The sequence below is a fragment of the Odocoileus virginianus genome, chromosome 31, assembly GCF_023699985.2.
Source record: "Odocoileus virginianus isolate 20LAN1187 ecotype Illinois chromosome 31, Ovbor_1.2, whole genome shotgun sequence".
Classification (NCBI taxonomy): domain Eukaryota; kingdom Metazoa; phylum Chordata; class Mammalia; order Artiodactyla; family Cervidae; genus Odocoileus; species Odocoileus virginianus.
Window position 1 is genome coordinate 40,683,712 of NC_069704.1, and position 18,572 is coordinate 40,702,283.

An 18,572-nucleotide genomic window follows, 5' to 3' on the forward strand; every position below is an offset into this window, starting at 1 on the left:
TTGCCTTCTCCGAAATAGTGAGCTAATAGTTATTAATTTTAAGTGATGTGATTGTGTGGACAATATATATCTTTGGACTTTTTAATGTTTTCCAAATATTCCCATGGGGGAAACTCAAAAGTTATTTTGCTTAAATAGTGGAACCTAGGTTCTCACTAGAAAATAAAACAAGAACAAAACAGAACAGGAAGCATTTGAGGTCCATTAGTTTCTTTTTTGTGTGTTTAATTTGCTTTGGGAAGAGCTAAAGCATAACTTCTAAAAAGTTCTGAAGAAGTGAATATACTTACATTCCTGTTTGAAGGTAAAATATTCTGTAAGATGCCTGCATTCATGATTTCCTCGAAGCAGAAACAATGTTTTAGGATGATTGATCTTTAAACTCCATAAATACAGCACACACTACAAGCCAAACATAAGGATAAAATTTTATTTTTGATTACAATAACACATAAAGACAATTTATACAAGTTCAAATGACTTGCTCTAATGGCATATCTCATTGCTATTCCGAAGACAAAATGTGAGGAATCTGTCTTTTGAGTGTGACCTGCTGCTGTTTGTTTTTGTTTTGGCCTCACTGTGTGGCATGAAGGATCTCCGTTCCAGACCAGGGACTGAGCCCAGCCCCCTGAAGTGGAAGCGCAGAGTGCCAACCATTGGACCTCGAAGGAATTCCCTGCCCTTAAGTCTGAAAGCACATAGGAGAGCAGCCTTCACAGAAACCTCTTCTTACTTTCTGCTCCCATATTCTATCCAAATATCTAGATCTCTATGATAAAGCCACCCACACACATACCTTAGTCCTGAAACTTGTATTTTATTTAATGGAGAAACACTAGAGACATTTCCACTAAAATCAGGAACAAGGAAAGATACGTACTATCACCACCACTATTCAACACTGTACTAGAGGTATTAGTCAACTGTATTCAACAAAAGAAGCCAATGAGAGGCTTAAGAATGAGTAAAAATAAAACTGTTCCTATTTGAAGATAACATAATATCATACCAGATAGCCCGGGGCCGCCCCGCCCCCGCCGGCCGGGGTGCTCTAGGAGCCGCGCGGAGACCCTCTGCACCCGCGCGCACATGGCGCTGCAAGCGGTGCGGAGCGTGCGGGCGCGGTCGGCAGCCTGCGCGCCATCTCGGCACCCAGCGCACCCTGCTCGCCGCGGCCCCGGGGACTGCGGGCGGGTGCCGTCCGGGCACCGCGCACCGGCCCTGCTCTGCTGTCGGTGCGGAAATTCACAGAAAAACACGAATGGGTAACAACAGAAAACGGTGTTGAACAGTGGGAATCAGCAATTTTGCACAGGAAGCTTTGGGAGATGTTGTTTACTGTAGTCTGCCTTAAGTTGGGACAAAGTTGAATAAACAAAAGGAGTTTGGTGCTTTGGAAAGTGTGAAAGCTGCTAGTGAACTCTATTCCCCTCTATCAGGAGAAGTAACTGAAATGAATCAAGCTAGCAGAAAATCCAGGACTTGTCAACAAGTCTTGTTATGAAGATGGTTGGCTGATCAAGATGACATTCAGTAACCCTTCAGAACTAGATGGACTAATGAGTGAAGAAGCATATGAAAAATACATAAAATCTATTAGGAATGAAAATGGAACCCCTAAATAAACTACTTTGAAACAACTTAATCTAGCATAGTTGTCTTAAATTAGTGGTGGATAGATATTTAAAAAGCAACTTTTAGCAAAAGAAACTACTTGTAACAATGTTTCCTGAAGAAAATACCCCTTAACTTTCTAATGCCTTCAGATAAACACTGTATCTTTTCCACAGCATCCTGTGATTTTTAGGCTAGGGTCCAGTTATACTATTCAGAATTCCTGAAATTATCTCTGATAAAACTAATTACAAAAATTATGTAATTCAAGGATAACATGGTTATCTTATACCTTATATGACATTGTAACTTGCTTACAGCTATCCTTGGATTTGGGTCAAAATGATCTTCCCACTAGAAATAACTGGCAGTGGAGAAAAGTTTGTTAGTTGTATAGTGTCCAGTGAAGGATATTACTGTCTTAACTTTGCAATATACTGTGTTTGCTGGTGCTATTTTTATACAGTGAAGCAACAGCCTTGCAGGAGAATAAACAATTTAATAATAAAATATTCAACTTCTTAATCAAAAAAAAAAAAAACCATAATATCATACCAGATAAACTCCAGAAAAATCAATGATACAACTAACTAAAATAATAAAAAAGTTCAGTAACATGAAAGGATATAAGATCAACGTATGAAACCAGTAGCCTTCATATATACAAACAATATGTAGGACACAATGGTAGACAAAACTCCATTTACAACAGCAGCAAAGAAGATTAAACATAAAGGAATAAACTTAACAAGAAGTGTGCAAAACTCACACTAGGAATAACTTGAAAAAACACTCCTGAAAGACACAAAAGGAGACATGAACAAATAGACTTTCCCTGTTTTTGGATAGGATGATTCCGCATTAAAAGAATATAGTTCTTCCAAGTTTATAAACTCATTGCATTTCCAGTGGAAATACCATAAGCTATTCTATGGAATTAGATGAGTTGATAATTAAATTTACATGAAAAAATAAACATGCATGAATAGCCAGGAAACAGAAAAACACTGAAAAAGAGTGTTAAGACATACTGTAAAATTTCTAAATTAAAACAGTGGTCCTGACACATATATAGATATATAGATCGTATGGGTACAATGGCTAATACATGAGAAGATGTTTAATTGCACTAGTAATCAAAGAAATATTAATTGAAACAACAATATACCCATCATTTTGGTAAATGTTAGAAAATGAGATAAAACCAAATTCTGTAAAGACGGGAAGAAACATGAATTCTTAGGTGCTGCTGGTAGGCATATAGACTGTTACAGCTATTCTAAAGAGTGATCTGAAATACTCAGTTCATGTATGGGTCATACCCTTTCCCCTAGCAATCCCAGTCTTATCCATACACCATTTTGTCTTTCGCTGTTGTTGACTCGCTCAGTCACGTCCGACTCTTTTGTGACCCCATTGACCGTAGCCCCACAGGATTCTCCAGGCAAGAATACTGGAGTGGACTGCCATTTCCTGCTTCAGGGGATCTTCCTGACCCAGGGATTAAACCCATGTCTTCTGCATTAGCAGGCAGTTTCTTTACCACTGAGCCACTAGAGAAAGCCACAGAGTGACTACTAATAAAACATGGGACCATAAATGGATTTATACAAGGGTGTTCCTCACAACAGTGTTCATTATAGAAAGAAACTGGCGTCAACCAAGTTGTCCACCATTGAGAACAGAGAACTAAAATGTCATAGATGTATACTACGGAATACAATGGAACAGAGAGAAACCCAGACAGACCTTTAAAACATAATGATACATGAAAACCAAAATCTACAGAAGCTTGTTAGAATACAGAGATTCCCAGGGTCTACCCCAGACCTAAAAAAGTCAGAAATTCTGGGGTGGGGTCTAGCAATTTGTTTTTGAATAAACCCTCCAGGTAATTATGATGCCTGCTAGAGTTTGAGAATGACTGAACAGCACCATATATCATTTATGCAAAACTAAAAAATATTTTTTCCTCAAAAACATTATATACTAAAAAGTTAATATAATTAGTATATGTATTCTGAGGTATATACCAAATACCACACAAACATGTACACTTTGGAGAGGGAGTAAGGAAAATAGAGGTCACAGATTAAAAAAAAAAACAAAACAAACCAGTAGAGGGGCTTTTTAGGAAAAACTAGCAATAAATGTGCCACGACCTGAAGGGCTGAATTCAACCAAGACTGCCTACCTCCTAAAAGGAAAGACATCAAAATTCTGAATCAAGACACTTCTCTGAAGTCCTCTTCTAATTCACCAGCATCTTCTGCCTACGCTCCTGAATGAGACTCCTAACGAGTCTCCCTGAACCCGTTCTTGGGCTCCTAGAGTCAGTCTCCCACATAACAGCCAGAGGAACTGTCTTAAAACATAAATGGAAGTTATATCACTGCCACGCTTAAAAAACAAAAAACATATCAACAAAAAAAGCTCTAGAGGATTTTCACTGAGTTCAGGATAAAACCCAAACTCTACCATGGTTTGCAAAGCCTGACATCATGTAACCCCTGCCTCTCTCTCTGATGCACCGTCCACATTGTCCCCTTACTCGTTTTGTCTAGCCACGCTGACCTTGCTTCTGTTCCTGAGATGTCTTGGGCTCGTTCCTTCCTCAGAGCTCTACACGGCCTCTGCCTGGAAGGTACTCACCCCACCTCCATCTATGCATGGCTCATTCTCTCTGGTCATTCACGTATTCTATTCAAATGTTACCTCTTCAAATAGAACTTCCCTGACCTCCAACTAAATGGAAAGTGAGAGTGTTAGTTGCTCAGTCGTGTCCAACTCTTTGTGACCGCCTGGACTGTAGCCTCCAGGCTCCTCTGTCCATGGGATTCTCCAGGCAAGAATACTGGAGTGGGGAGCCATTCCTTTCTCTAGGAGAACTTCCTGACCCGGGGATCGAACATGGGTCTCCTGCATTGCAGGAGGATTCTTTACCGTCAGAGCTACCAGGGAAGCCCCAGATGAGCACCCTGACTTGACTTTCATGGACACTAAACAAATATAAAGATGCTGTCTCTCTTACCAGAAAACACAACACAGGATTTGGTTATGCTTTTTATCTTCACATCCCCACAATGATAACAGTGTCTCTCAACTTAGGTACTATTAACAGGCACAATTCTTTGTTGCAGGATGCTTTGTATGCCTGTGTGCTAAGTTGCTTAGTCATGTCTGATTCTTTGCGACCCCATGACTGTAGCTCGCCAAGAACTTTAGGTGACAAACTATTCATTCATGTCATTGTACATAATTATGAGTATATGTGTAGTATAATTTCACAAAAAGTGAAATTGTTAAGATCAAAATATGTGTATGTTTTAAGAAAGACAATGCAAAAGAAACATTATAAAATGTAAACACATAAAAAAATGTAAACACATAGACACATACAAATATAATTAGATGGCTTTTCCTTTTTGGGGGCTGACTTCCGTTTGCAACATACCAACTTTCACAATATTCCAAGGAAAAATTAGATTAAATTCACATATAAATGTAGAAAGCACTTTCTCTTTTCTATACTTACCTTTCCAAGAACATGCTATATCTTTTGATTTATTTGGTCTTTATTTCTGCCTCCTGAAATGACCAACGAACCTTTCTGAAGTAATGAGCTATAAAAAGCACAATGCACGTCCACTCTACAATGTGATTTGGTCGATATACTTCTCGACCTCTAATTTCAAGTTTTATTCCCTCATACTATACATCAGGATACAATTTTATGATTATTTAGTACACAACAAAGAAAGGTCATGATCATCAGGAGGTCTCTTTACATATTACTGGGTGAAAGAGGATCCCATGTTTACTTAGACTAATCAACCAGTGACAGGGAGTGGATTGCCATGACTGGTTCAAACCAACCAGAAAAATTCAACCCCTTGGGCTTGGATAAGGGTCTTCCCTCCCCAACATTAAAAGTCCTCCCTGAACCCCCAATCCCATTTATTTGGAAAAAACAAGGATTTTGCTAGTAAGGAATAAGAAGAGAAAAAGGAGACAATAAGCAGTACCTGCTACAAACTGAATTATCCAAAGAGGAATGGTGAAATAAATTGTGGTATTTATGCCACTGATCACACTTTTGGAGAAATCTTAATGACAGAGAAAAGTGTTCTCAACACAAAGTTGAAGAGGGGGAAAAGATTACAAAAGAGAGTACACAAAACAATCTCAACTTTCTTTGAAAATTGTATATACATGTAAAAGGAGAAAAAAGAATGCAAGGGAATATAACAAAATAGTAACAGTAATTATTTCATTTATAAATGTTTTTGTTAGATTCTGCATTTCCCAATTTTTCTACCCCCAAAAATGACTATTTATAACAAAAAATTGTAAACAGGGCTCCATTATCTTATTTTCCTCTGTTTGACAAACATAACATTCATGTTTATCAAGCACATTGATAAAAAAATTATTGTTCAAATTACATACTTAAATCATGTTGGACTAAGCTGTAGCTTATAGAAACCTATAACCTTATTGGTTTATAAGTGACTTCCAACTAACACCAGGTATCTCCTACAGTTTAGTTTTAAAACTGGTGTGATACAGCGCTGTCACTTTCAAGTTTTGATTAATTTATCTCTTAAACTATTCTAGAAAAACACTTTAAGGTAGCCAAACATCAAGTAACAAGATAAAGCCAAATACAACCTATGATTTATTAACATCCATTCAACCAACAAATACCATGTGCCTACTACGTGTGGAAACCTAATAGATTTCCCTGGTAATCCGGCAGTCAAGACTGTGCTCTCGACGCAGGGGGCAGCCTGGAGGTGAGGCACTTAGGATCTGGGACACTGGCAAGACAACACTGAGGTTTTCTGACTCATGAATTTAGACTGTCTATCTAACTGAAGACTAAGATCCATTTCTCCTGTTTCTTGTGTTTCTGGCAGCTTTAGAACCACAGCTGCTTCTCTGGTTGAGAACCAGGTGACATGGTTGACTTGTATTTAGGCAACATGCTGCATGAACAATAAACCTCATCTCAAGTCTCATCTCAAGCTTATTCTGGGGACATAATAATTCAATTACCTATACTATTTCAAAAGTTACTTTTCTTTGCTGAGCACATACAGCTGAATCAACAGACATTAAATATAAATGTTCTAAGTCCTTCCATAAGCTTTTTAAAAAATATTTATTTATCTGGTTGCACCAGGTCTTAGTTGCAGCATGCAAGATTTTCAGTCTTTTTTGCGGTGCGCAGGATCTCTAGATGTGGTATGCGGGATCTAGTTCCCTGACCAGGGATATGAACCTGGGCCCCCTGCCCGGGGAGCATAGAATCTTAGCCAACAGACCACCAGAAAAGTCCCTCTGTTAGGTTTTAAAATAGTTTTATTTTTTATAGGTAAAAGCTTATATTAATACTTTGTTTTAAATCTAACCATTTTTCGGTCATCATACAGTTTTCAAAATGTGTAACGTGAGTTTTCATTAACTTCATTAACTATAATCATTTTTCCTTCAATGAACATGTCCTTACTATGTGCAACAGTATCAGAAATTATTCCTACAATAGGTTAAATGCCTAATTATTTAGCATTGGCAGTTAATCTATGCATTCAGTGTAGCCCAACAGCTTATGGTCTTACAATTAAGGTGAGCTAATCCAAACCCCATTTAGGGTGAAAAGCAATTTAAGTTATTTATATATATAGCCTGTACACTACCTCCAAAGAGGAAAGATTGGTAAACACTTAACTTATTTGCAAAACTGGGTTAATACAGCCTTTGACATGTCAGATTTTTACTGGTAAATAATAGAAATAGTTTTTTTAATATCAATTTCTATCACTTTAATTAATGAAAGTAACGAAGTTTATAAATTCTGCCAGTGTTCATTTTAATTTCTTCTACTGAAGAAAAAAAATTTTTTTTAAGAATACAATATGATAGTTCCAATATATCCAGTTTAATATTTACCTCTATACTGAAATAGCCTCTGTCCACGTAGTCACCCAGAAAGAGGTAGCGTGTATTACTAGGTGACCCTCCAACTTCAAACAACTTCATCAGGTCAAAGAACTGTCCATGAATGTCACCACATACTAGGAGGGAAGAAAGACATAGGGTGAGATGAAAAATTATGTTTTAGAAGAGAAAGAGCATTACACTATTAAGACCACAGTTTAACTTTTAACTTAAATCACTCTAGCTTTTGACTGGACTGCTTGATAACTGCAGGTAATCTATCAATCTGAAACAGTCCTACTGGAAATATTAGACATTTTAAATTATATTCCTTCAATGAAAAACAAACATATCAAACAATCATAAGACTGCTCACAATTCCTAGAATAATTATTACACATTTTAGTTGATGATGAATTGTAATCATTCCTCAAACTAGCTCAAATCTAAGTACCACCGTGCAGATCCTTCTCATACCCGTGATTGGAGCGTCTACTTCTATCATAGTCTTCTCTTGTCTCAGTATGGCAGCCCCATCATTGATTATTTTTAAGGCTACTTCCTCTTCCAGTCGCCCTTCCTTCACCAAATGGTTTTTCAAAACATCAATTTTAGGTTTCCCATTCTCAAACACTTCCTTCAAAGTAAGCCGCTGGGTCGGAGGAAAGGGGACAGCTAGAAAGAAGAGAAAAGAAAAAATTGTAAACAGGTGAAGTTAGAAAACAACCATAAACAAATCACTTTTACATAACAAATTAAGTCTAAAACATCACCATGATTTAACATCCACAGCACCAGAACTACATGGGGAAAAAAAACTAGAGACTTATAGATGATTGATTCTAATTTTTTAGAAGGCCACAAAGTCAAAGTCATTTAAAAGATCTAGGTGTGTATAAATTATGCCTTACATATAAACATGAAACACTTGATTCAGTAAATAAGCTAACAGTGAGACAATGAATATATTTCTTCTATGAAAAAGTATTCAAAAAGAAACTATACTTTAAAAAATGAAGGAAAAGAAACCACAACACTACTAAAAATGCATTTATTTCCTTCAAAGAATAGACATGATGAAACTGTGTCTTGGAAGTTTAACTTCAGTTCCTGTTTAGGGGAATAAAAAATGTATGATTTTATTATTAATACAATGTATGATTATGTTATTAATAATACAAGTGTATGTATGTATTACGAAAAGATGAAAGTGAAAGTCGCTCAGTTGTGTCCGACTCTTTCCAACCCCATGGACTATACAGTCCATGGAATTCTCTAGGCCAGGATACTGGAGTGGGTAGCCTTTCCCATCTCCAGGGGACCTTCCCAGCCCAGGAATTGAACCCAGGTCTCCTGCATTGCAGGCAGATTCTTTTATCAGCTGAGCCACAAGAGAAGCCCTATTAAAAGATAGTCACTTAAAATATTACTGATAATAAGGACACAACTAACAGAATGGAGCTCTTTCAGAAAATAACTTCCTATAGTAACAGAGCACAAACTTGAGAAAAATAGATATGGGAGGCCTAGTTTTGTTTTCTAATCTGGAAATGCTAACAACTAACTTCAGTTTACACTAGATATAAAGATTATATACAACATCACGGTAAGTTAGCAACTTGAACAGAGAAAAATTTTTCACATTTTAAAATTGGCTATCATCTCTTCTTTTACCTATCTTTAAAACAGTCTACTTTAGATTTCCTGTGACCTATAGCCATAAGTCTATAAACCATACATTTGAAAAGAGAGGTTCATGTTATTTCTTTTTAATTTTTGGTCACATGGGATCCAAGTTACCTGACCAGGGATCAAACCCGTGCCCCCTGAACTGGGAGCACGGAGTCCTAACCACTGGACTGCTGGGGAAGTCCCAACAGACGGGTTCATTTTAATTTGTGGTTATTGGAGAAAAGCTCCAATAAGCTCTTACACTGTTGGTGGGAATGCAAACTAGTATAGCCACTGTGGAGAACAGTGGGGAGATTCCTTAAAAAAATGGAAATAGAACTGCCATATGACCCAGCAATCCCACTCCTGGGCATACACACAGAGGAAACCAGATCTGAAAGAGACACGTGCACCCCAATGCTCATCGCAGCACTGTTTATAATAGCCAGGACATGGAAGCAAACTAGATGCCCATCAGCAGACAGATGGATAAGGAAGCTGTGGTACATATACACAATGGAATATTACTCAGCCATTAAAAAGAATACATTTGAATCAGTTCTAGTGAGATGGATGAAACTGGAGCCCATTATACAGAATGAAGTAACCCAGAAAGATAAACACCAATACAGTATACTAACGCATATATATGGAATTTAGAAAGATGGTAACGATAACCCTATATGCAGGACAGAAAAAGAGACACAGATGTATAGAACAGACTTTTGGACTCTCTGGGAGAAGGCGAGGGTGGGATGATCTGAGAGAATAGCATTAAAACATATATATTATCAAGTGTGAAACAGATCGCCAGTTCAGGTTGGATGCATGAGACAAGTGCTCAGGGCTGGTGCACTAGGAAGACCCAGAGGGATGGGGTGGGGAGGGAGGTGGGAGGGGGGATCAGGATGGGGAACACAAGTAAATCCATGGCTGATTCATGTTAATGTATGGCAAAAACCACTAATATACTGTAAAGTAATTAGCTTCCAACTAATAAAAATAAATGAAAAAAAAAATTTGTGCTTACGTCTGATGTTCCACTTCTAGCTTTATGGAAGTGTTAAGAACCAACTTGAATGTACAGGTGCTTACACAATTTTAAACTTGCTCTAGCCATACCATTTTGTATTATTCAAAAGTAAAGAAAGTCCTATGGTAAGTTTTGAAATACTCTTGGCTACAACTTGACTCATTTTGACTATTCAAAGCCCACTGAAAGAAATCATAGTAACTATCCAACCGGCAAATATTACACTGAGATAGGAGACCACATGCTGCTGCCGCTGCTGCTACTGCGGCTAAGTCACTTCAGTCGTGTCCGACTCTGTGCGACCCCATAGACGGCAGCCCACCAGGCTCCCCCGTCCCTGGGATTCTCCAGGCAAGAACATTGGAGTGGGTTGCCATTTCCTTCTCCAATGCATGAGAGTGAAAAGTGAAAGTGAAGTCGCTCAGTCATGTCCAAATCTTAGCGACCCCATGGACCACAGCCTACCAGGCTCCTCCGTCCAAATTTTGCAGGCAAGGGTACTGGAGTGGGGTGCCACTGCCTTCTCCGGAAGGGGACCACATACAGCCCGGTTTACTCAAGACAGTCCTAGATATCAGCCATTCTCCTGGTGTAACTGTTAACAGTATCCCCTTTCACTCTCAAAACCACCTCAATTTGGAGGACAAATTTAGTGTTAACTCGTGTGATTCATACAGTACACCAATATACTATCCTAATAGTAGAATCTACATCTATTATAAGAAAAATATTATGATGGGTCTTTTATTCACTCATCCAGTGAGTCTATAAAACAGGGTAAAGGTTAGTTCTGAACAAGTTTACTTACATTTTTACTAAAATAGCAATGGTACTATGGTTGTGTTAAAGAATAATAATAAGCCTTTTGTATTTTAGTGATTCTTACTGAAATATTTTCAGATGAAATTAAATGCTATTTGGGATTTGCTTCAAAATTATGGGAGAAATAAGCGATAGTATAGAGCAGCAGCAGTCCTGCGAGGCACAGCGTGTGGCATACGTCCTCTTGGAGGAGGTTGCATTAGACCCACTACACAGCCACCAAGCAGGTGACCCAAAAATAGGTTTTTACAGTGGTCATGTATGGATGTGAGAGCTGGACCATAAGAAAGCTGAGAGCTGAAGAATTGATGCTTTCAAACTGTGGTGTTGGAGAAGACTCTTGAGAGTCCCTTGGACTGCAAGGAGATCAAACCAGACAATCCCAAAGTCGATCAACCGTGAATATTCCTTGGAAGGACTGATGCTGAAGCTGAAGCTCCAATACTTTGGCCACCTGATGCGAAGAGCCAACTCATTGGAAAAGTCCCTGATACTGGGAAAGACTGAGGGCAGGAAGAGAAGGGGGCGACAGAGGATGAGATGGTTAGATAGCATCACCGACTCAGTGGATATGAATTTTGAACAAACTCCAGGAGACAGTGAAGAACGGGGGAGCCTAGTGTGCTGCAGTCCATGGGGCAAAGCTTGTGTCCACAAAGCTCATATAATCGGCACCTGCATTCTCAGTCATCACACAGGCACAGTTTACTCATCTTCGTGTCCTTACTCCCAGCCCCTATGTGGCCACGTGGATACAAGGAGTTCAGAATTTCTGAGTAGAAAGAAAGGGGATCTAGAGAAACGCTTCGTAAACTGTCTTGGGAACTGCCCCCACCTAAGCACCAACAGGTAGAAAACTTAACCTTGTAAAATGCGGTAAAAGTAAATTACTGGAAAAATAATCACAGGCACAGATGTACCAATTCGAGCTGCTATCGAAGTTTTTAAATGGTTACCACTCTCTGTACTGACTTCACTTAGCACCAGTTGGTGGACAGACACTGGTTCACAGACCATACTTTCTAAATAAGACTGGTTTGGATAAATATGGATTTAGGGGAACAAGAATTAGACTAGAATGAAAACTTGAATATTATGCATATACACGTGTTCAAGCCCCAGTTTCCGTTTTAACAAGTTTTAAACTGTCTTTAATGACATTCAGAATTTCACTGGTTAAAAAATACAGTCTAAGCACTTGGACTCTGAAGTTTAAGCTTCTAACATCTTACCCATGCTTTAAACTATGAAGTATTTAAACTGTAACACTGAGGTTTAGTACTTGTATCCTTTCAAGTCATAAATAAACCATATGCCACCAAACACAGAAGTTTCCCTTCTTCATTTCTGTGGCTGTGTGTCGCCTCTTTATTCCATTTCTAAAGCTATCATCCTCCCAAAACCAAGTCTTAGCACAATTTTTCAATTTTCAAAGAAAAGATACTAAAGTGTAATTACAAGGATAGTAAGTAATTCCTGACATTTTATTTGTTCAAAAAATTATGCTAACCAAAGTAGGCATTTTAATTTTTTCTTATATATATATATACAGTTGACTTACAATGTTTCAGGACCAAATTAGGCATTTTTAAATGAAAAAATCAAAATGTCAGTAGTGCCAGCACTCAAGTTATTGCTTTATTGGTTATTTCATATTGTCACTTGGGGCACTGGTTCCTTTATTTTTAACATAGGCTCATCATTTTAAAAGCTACAACCCTTATCAACAAGAAAGTAGGGTTAATAGAGGGATCAAAGGGTCTCAAAACACAAGCATAGATTTAAAAAATTTTTGACTATAAATTGAAAGGTCATTTACCCAGAAATATGATAATTTAGGGGTTAACAAACTACAGCACATTTTTTTTTTTGGAGGAGAGGAGCTGCTTGTTATTCAAAGATGACTGGCACTAGAAAAGGCCACTTAGGCCTTCCCTGGTGGTACACTGGTTAGGAATCCACCTGCCAATGCAGGTAACGAGGTTCAATCCCTGGTCCGGGAGGATCCCACACGCCACGGAGCAACTAGGCCCATGTGCCACAATTACTGAGGCCACGCTCCAGAGCCCACGAACTGCAGCCACAACTCCAGCAGACTGTGCTCCACAACCAGAAGCCCCCACAGCGAGAAGCCCGAGCACCATGATGAGACAGCAGCTGTTGCTCACAACTAGAGGAAGCCCACACAAAGCAACGAAGATCCAGCGCAACCAAAAATAAATAAATAATTAAATAACTGCTGAAAAAAGAACAGGTCACTTAAAGTGTATCCACATTAAAAAAAAAAATAGTCATAAAAAATAGTGGAGGGACATCATTCAGCTTTTTATCTTTAAAAATAAGGGACTTCCCTAGTGGTCCAGTGGCTAAGATTCTGTGCTCCCAATGCAGGAATCCTGGGTTCAATTCCTGGTCAGGGAACTAGATCCCACATGCCAATTAAAGATCACGTGTGTCAAAACTTAAGACCCAGCACAGCCAAATAAATAAATAAATGAGAAAGTAAAAACTGTAGAAATGATTTTATTTCATAATTAAACTAGCTGCAACATGATTATAAAGGGAGTTGTTTGTACAAATACAACCAAGACTTTCAACATAAACCTGAAAACTGATGAGCCCTCCAGAGTCTTAAACTCAACAGTCTATTTAACATCTACTCAGATGTCTAAGAGGCATGTAAAATTTAACAGGTTATGGAAACAACCTGTGTGTCCACTGATGGATGAATGAAGATGTTATGGTTCATATATACACAATGGAGTATTATTCAGCCTTAAAAAATGAGAAAGTCCTATAATTTGCAACAATATGGATGGATTTGAGGGCATCATGCTAAGTGAAATATGTCAGGCAGAGAAAGACAAAATCCTGTATGGTATCACTTACATATGGAATCTAAAAACAAAACAAAACTCCTAGAACAGGAGATCAGACTTACAGTCACCAAAGGAGAAGGGTAGGAGGAAGGAGAAATGGAGGAAAGGGGTAGCAAGATACAAATTTTCAGTGAAAAGATAAGTAAGTACTAGGAATGTGATGTGCTATAATGATAATAGCTAACACTGCTGTATGATATATAACAAAGTTAAGAGAGTAAATCCTAGGAGTTCTCATTGTTGCTATTGTTGTTTGCTATTGTTGTTCAGTTCGTGATGGACTCTTTACGACCCCATGGACTGCAGAGGCAGGGTCCTCTGTCCTTCACTATGTCCCTGAGTTTGCTCAAACTCATGTCCATTGAGTCAGTGATGCCATCCAACCATCTCATCCTCTGTTGCCCCCTTCTCCTCCTGCCCTCAATCTTTCCTAGCATCAGGGTCTTTTCCAATGAGTCAGCGGCTCCTTATGTAAGATTATGTAACTCAGAGAATCAAACTTCCACTCATGTACGCGTCTTCCATCTCAGTTCCTCCTCAATCCTAAGAAAAGCAATAGAAGGACTTTTTTCACCCCACTGTTAAAACAGAATCATTGTTGACATGGTTGATGACCAAATCCAGATCACATTTTGGACACTTTGCAAGGAATATTACAAAACAAAGTATTTGTCTTTGCCTCATCTCTCTCCTCGAAAGTAGAAGCACAGTAAGTAATAAAACAAACTATTTTCATCACCAAGTAAATAGTGATTTTCTGTATTCTTTTATAATTTATATAGCGAGTGCCCAGTCTATTAATGTTTCAGCAGGAAAATACTGCACTGAGCCCTCATATCAGTCTGCACCTTCAGGTGAAACATTTTAACATCCTAGGCAGTCCCAGGTGATGCCAGTCATAAAGAATCTGCCAATGCAGTGATTTATAGTTTTCTATGTATAAGTCTTTTGTTTCTTTAGGTAGATATACTCCTAAGTATTTTATTCTTTTTGTTGCAATGGTGAATGGTATTGTTTCCTTAATTTCTCTTTCTGTTTTCTCATTGCTAGTGTATAGGAATGCAAGAGATTTCTGTAAAAATATGGAACGCCTCACAAATTTGCGTGTCATCCTTGCGCAGGGGCCATGCTAATCTTTTCTGTATCATTCCAATTTTAGTATATGTGCTGCCGAAGCGAGCACACAAACACACTTTTATACACACAAGAAACTAACACCAGATACCTCTCAGAATCGAAACAGAAGTCCCAACTTATAACTGTACTATGACTCATAGGACAGATAAAGTGAGCCAAACCAAACCACAACATACATCACAGACTATCTGAGCTCAAACTTTCTCACACCAGATGTTTCAGATCTGTATATGTCAAGATAAGACCTCAGGCAAAGTAATTTAACAGCAACTCTGCATAGACACCAGATCTGATCTAACACTAGAACTTATGAGTTCCAGCAACTTATCAAGTTTACAGATTCTAACGAGCCCTTGCCCAGATTACAAACTTCCAGCCTAAAAATCCAACAACAGTCTCTCATCTAACAATAGCATCTGTGAGTAGCCTTCCTAACCGCCTCAGAGAAGGTCCCTGGCCCCTCTGGTTCCACTTGTGTGTGCCTGTTTTCAGTTGCTTAGCCATGTCTGACTCTTTGCGATCCTGTGGACTGCAGCCCACCAGGGTCCTCGTGTCCATGGCATCTTTCAGGCAAGAATACTAGAGTAGGTTGCCATTTTCCTCCTCCAGGAGATCTTCCCAACCCTAACTCTGTTTCTTTATAAACAAATCCTTCAGCTGACCTTGTTTCTGGGTACATCCATAGCTCTGTAAGAGTGTGCACTTATGAGGCCACTTGATGACCACCTGCTCAGGGCCACCCTGACTACAGAAGTGGGTTGCCTGAGCTCCAGTTCTTCTGTCCAGCACTTCAGGGTCAAGGTGATCTGCGGGTCCTCTTTCAGTCTTATCAGATTGTACTGTTTGGGAGCAAAATCTGGCTTCTCCCTAGTTAACAGCAATCCCATCACCTGTCTGTCTGTTCAGTATCTTGAGTGTCATTCATCTATGAGGAAGTACATAGGCAGAGGACAGACAAGAGCTAAGAAGGGGATCCTCCAGCCAGCCTCAAGGGTTGGTTCAGACAGCCTCTGACAAGTCTGGAAGGTCTCATTAGATGAGTGTCTTTAGATCAGCTCTGCACTAGGTCAATTTCTCTAAAACTTCCTAAGGATCTTCCTCAGGCCTTAAAATGCTGAGAAGTGTCTTGTTTAGCTCTGCCTACCTAAGCTGAGGCTCTGACTGGCCCTCAGTTGGTAACAGTTGATCTCTGGTGTCACTTTGCATCTTCCAGAGACAAAAGTGGCAAAAGTGCCACGCTTGATAACCGCTGCAGATCCCACTGAGCTTTCTCAGCCTGAGCCTTTGTCCCCTCTGGGCCTCTTCTATCTGCTGCCTTTACATTTCAGATTACCAATATACTCAATAAATGCCATAATTTCACCAAGGAAAAATTCTGAAGTACAAATGGCATCCTGGGGAACTTCTAACATGAACAAAATTATTTGAGAGGTACCTTCAAACAACAGGAAACAGAATTCTGAATACCCAATGCTCTGCATTCTTTAATATGAAGAAACTTCCAAATGCAATTCAAATTCTAAGACTGGCTCCCTGAAAGAATCCCCAGATGCCAGGAAAAAGGAACATTTACTGAAGGAATCAGGCTTGTGTAAATATCCCTGATCTCTATCAATTAGTCCCTATTTTGATGTGTCTAGGAGATACAAGGCTTCCCTGGTGGCTCAGTGGTAAAGAATCCCCCTGCCATGCAGGAGACACAGGTTCAATCCCTGGGTCAGGAAGATCCCCTGTAGGAGGAAATGGCAACCCACTCCAGTATTCCTGCCTGGAAAATGCCATGAACAGAGCCTGGGGAGACGACAGTCCATGGGGTTGCAAAGAGCCGGACCCCAATGAAGTGACATCACTCACGCAGGCAGAGGACACAAAACCTGGGAAAGACCAGCTGGCATTACCCTAAAGAGAACTGAGAGGCCAATTAATCCACAGGCAATAAAAGCCCTTTTAATTTGTAACTCCCTGGAAGTTATGAGATTACTCATTTCTAATACCCTCACAACTCCCCTCTCAATCAACCTTTAACTCTTAACAATACTGATTTTGAAGGAATGTAAAAGAATGTATGTAAAGACACAGAAATGTGAATACATAGTATTAGATATGTTTTTGGTTATAAAGAAATAAAGAGGCTGATTCATGTCAATGTATGACAAAACCCACTGAAATGTTGTGAAGTAATCAGCCTCCAACTAATACAAATAAATGGAAAAAAAAAGAAATAAAGAGAATAATTTTGTTTTAGAATAAGAAATATCTGTCTCACCACAAAAAAGATATGGTAATTATAGGGTGTTTATACGTTGCCAGCTAACACCATTGTGGTAAATAATCATTTTGCAGTATATATCAAATCAACATATCATACACCTTAAACTCACAAAATTATATATGTCAATTCAGTTCAGTTCAGTCGCTCAATTGTGTCCGACTCTTTGCGACCCCATGAATCCCGGCACCCCAGGCCTCCCTGTCCATCACCAACTCCCGGAGTCCACTCAAACCCATGTCCATTGAGTCGGTGATGCCATCCAACCATCTCAATCTCTGTTGTTCCCTTCTCCTCCTACCCTCAATCTTTCCCAGCATCAGAGAATGCTTTTCCAATGAGTCAGCTCTCTGCATCAGGTGGCTAAAGTATTGGAGTTTCAGCTTCAACATCAGTCCTTCCAGTGAACACACAGGACTAATACCCGTTAGGATGGACTGGTTGGATCTCCTTGCTGTCCAAGGGACTCTCAAGAGTCTTCTCCAACACCACAGTTCAAAATCATCAGTTCCTCTGCGCTCAGCTTTCTTTATAGTCCAACTCTCACATCGATATGTCAATTATATCTCAATAAAGCTGGGGAGTGGGAAATTTCTGGTTGTGTCAAAAAGTGACAAGAGTATAGCTAAAGATAAATTAGACAGTAGACCTTAATAAAGGTAGCAAGTCTGAGAACTGGTATATTTTATTTGTCTGGGTTTGTACAAAAACAAAACAACCTTTGACGAGAGAAAGAAAATACATAAAAATTTCTGATGAAACTGATCAAATGTGAGGGGTTTACCATAAGGAATAAAGGCTTATAAATCCTTTTAATGTAAATCCTTTCATGAGTAATAGAGGAAAACTAGAATTTGATTTTCTTTCTGTTAAAAGGGCAGTTATTCTGTGCCGAGAGAAGACATTCCTTAAATCAAATTATTCTGTTAATTCTGCTTTTTTTTCTTTTAACAAACTTGTAAGTCTTCTTTTTATTTTACATTCCTTACTTTTAGAAAAAATATGACATTCCTAATAAACAATGTCACTTATTACTGTATTTTTAAATATACTGCCTTTAATTTAACTACTCCTTACCTTTGGATAGTCACAATGAGTATTTTGTCACACAACAATTGTCTTTGATTTTGTTCTTCTCCAAATTCAGAACAACAAAACTGTAAAGACGTCTCTTACGCCTATGATACCTTTGGGTCTACCCAAT

The 18,572-nt window shown here is 38.8% G+C and overlaps 1 protein-coding gene, 1 non-coding gene and 1 pseudogene across 5 annotated transcripts in view; 1 reads left to right on the forward strand and 2 right to left on the reverse strand.

Moving 5' to 3' along the window:
• Positions 1-18,572, reverse strand: part of PPP3CC (protein phosphatase 3 catalytic subunit gamma) — an 83,022-nt gene that overhangs the window by 39,682 nt on the left and 24,768 nt on the right. For all 4 annotated transcript variants that reach the window (XM_070459686.1, XM_070459684.1, XM_070459687.1 and 1 more), the window contains exons 2-4: positions 8,035-8,232; positions 7,570-7,694; positions 291-402 (exon numbers count right to left, since the gene is read on the reverse strand). In XM_070459686.1, coding sequence (XP_070315787.1) covers positions 291-402; positions 7,570-7,694; positions 8,035-8,232 — 435 coding nt within the window. The remainder of the gene's footprint in view (positions 1-290; positions 403-7,569; positions 7,695-8,034; positions 8,233-18,572) is intronic.
• Positions 1,093-2,134, forward strand: LOC139032472 (glycine cleavage system H protein, mitochondrial pseudogene; annotated as a pseudogene).
• Positions 15,039-15,145, reverse strand: LOC139032504 (U6 spliceosomal RNA). Its single transcript, XR_011485046.1, has one exon. It is a non-coding gene; the product is annotated as a U6 spliceosomal RNA (small nuclear RNA).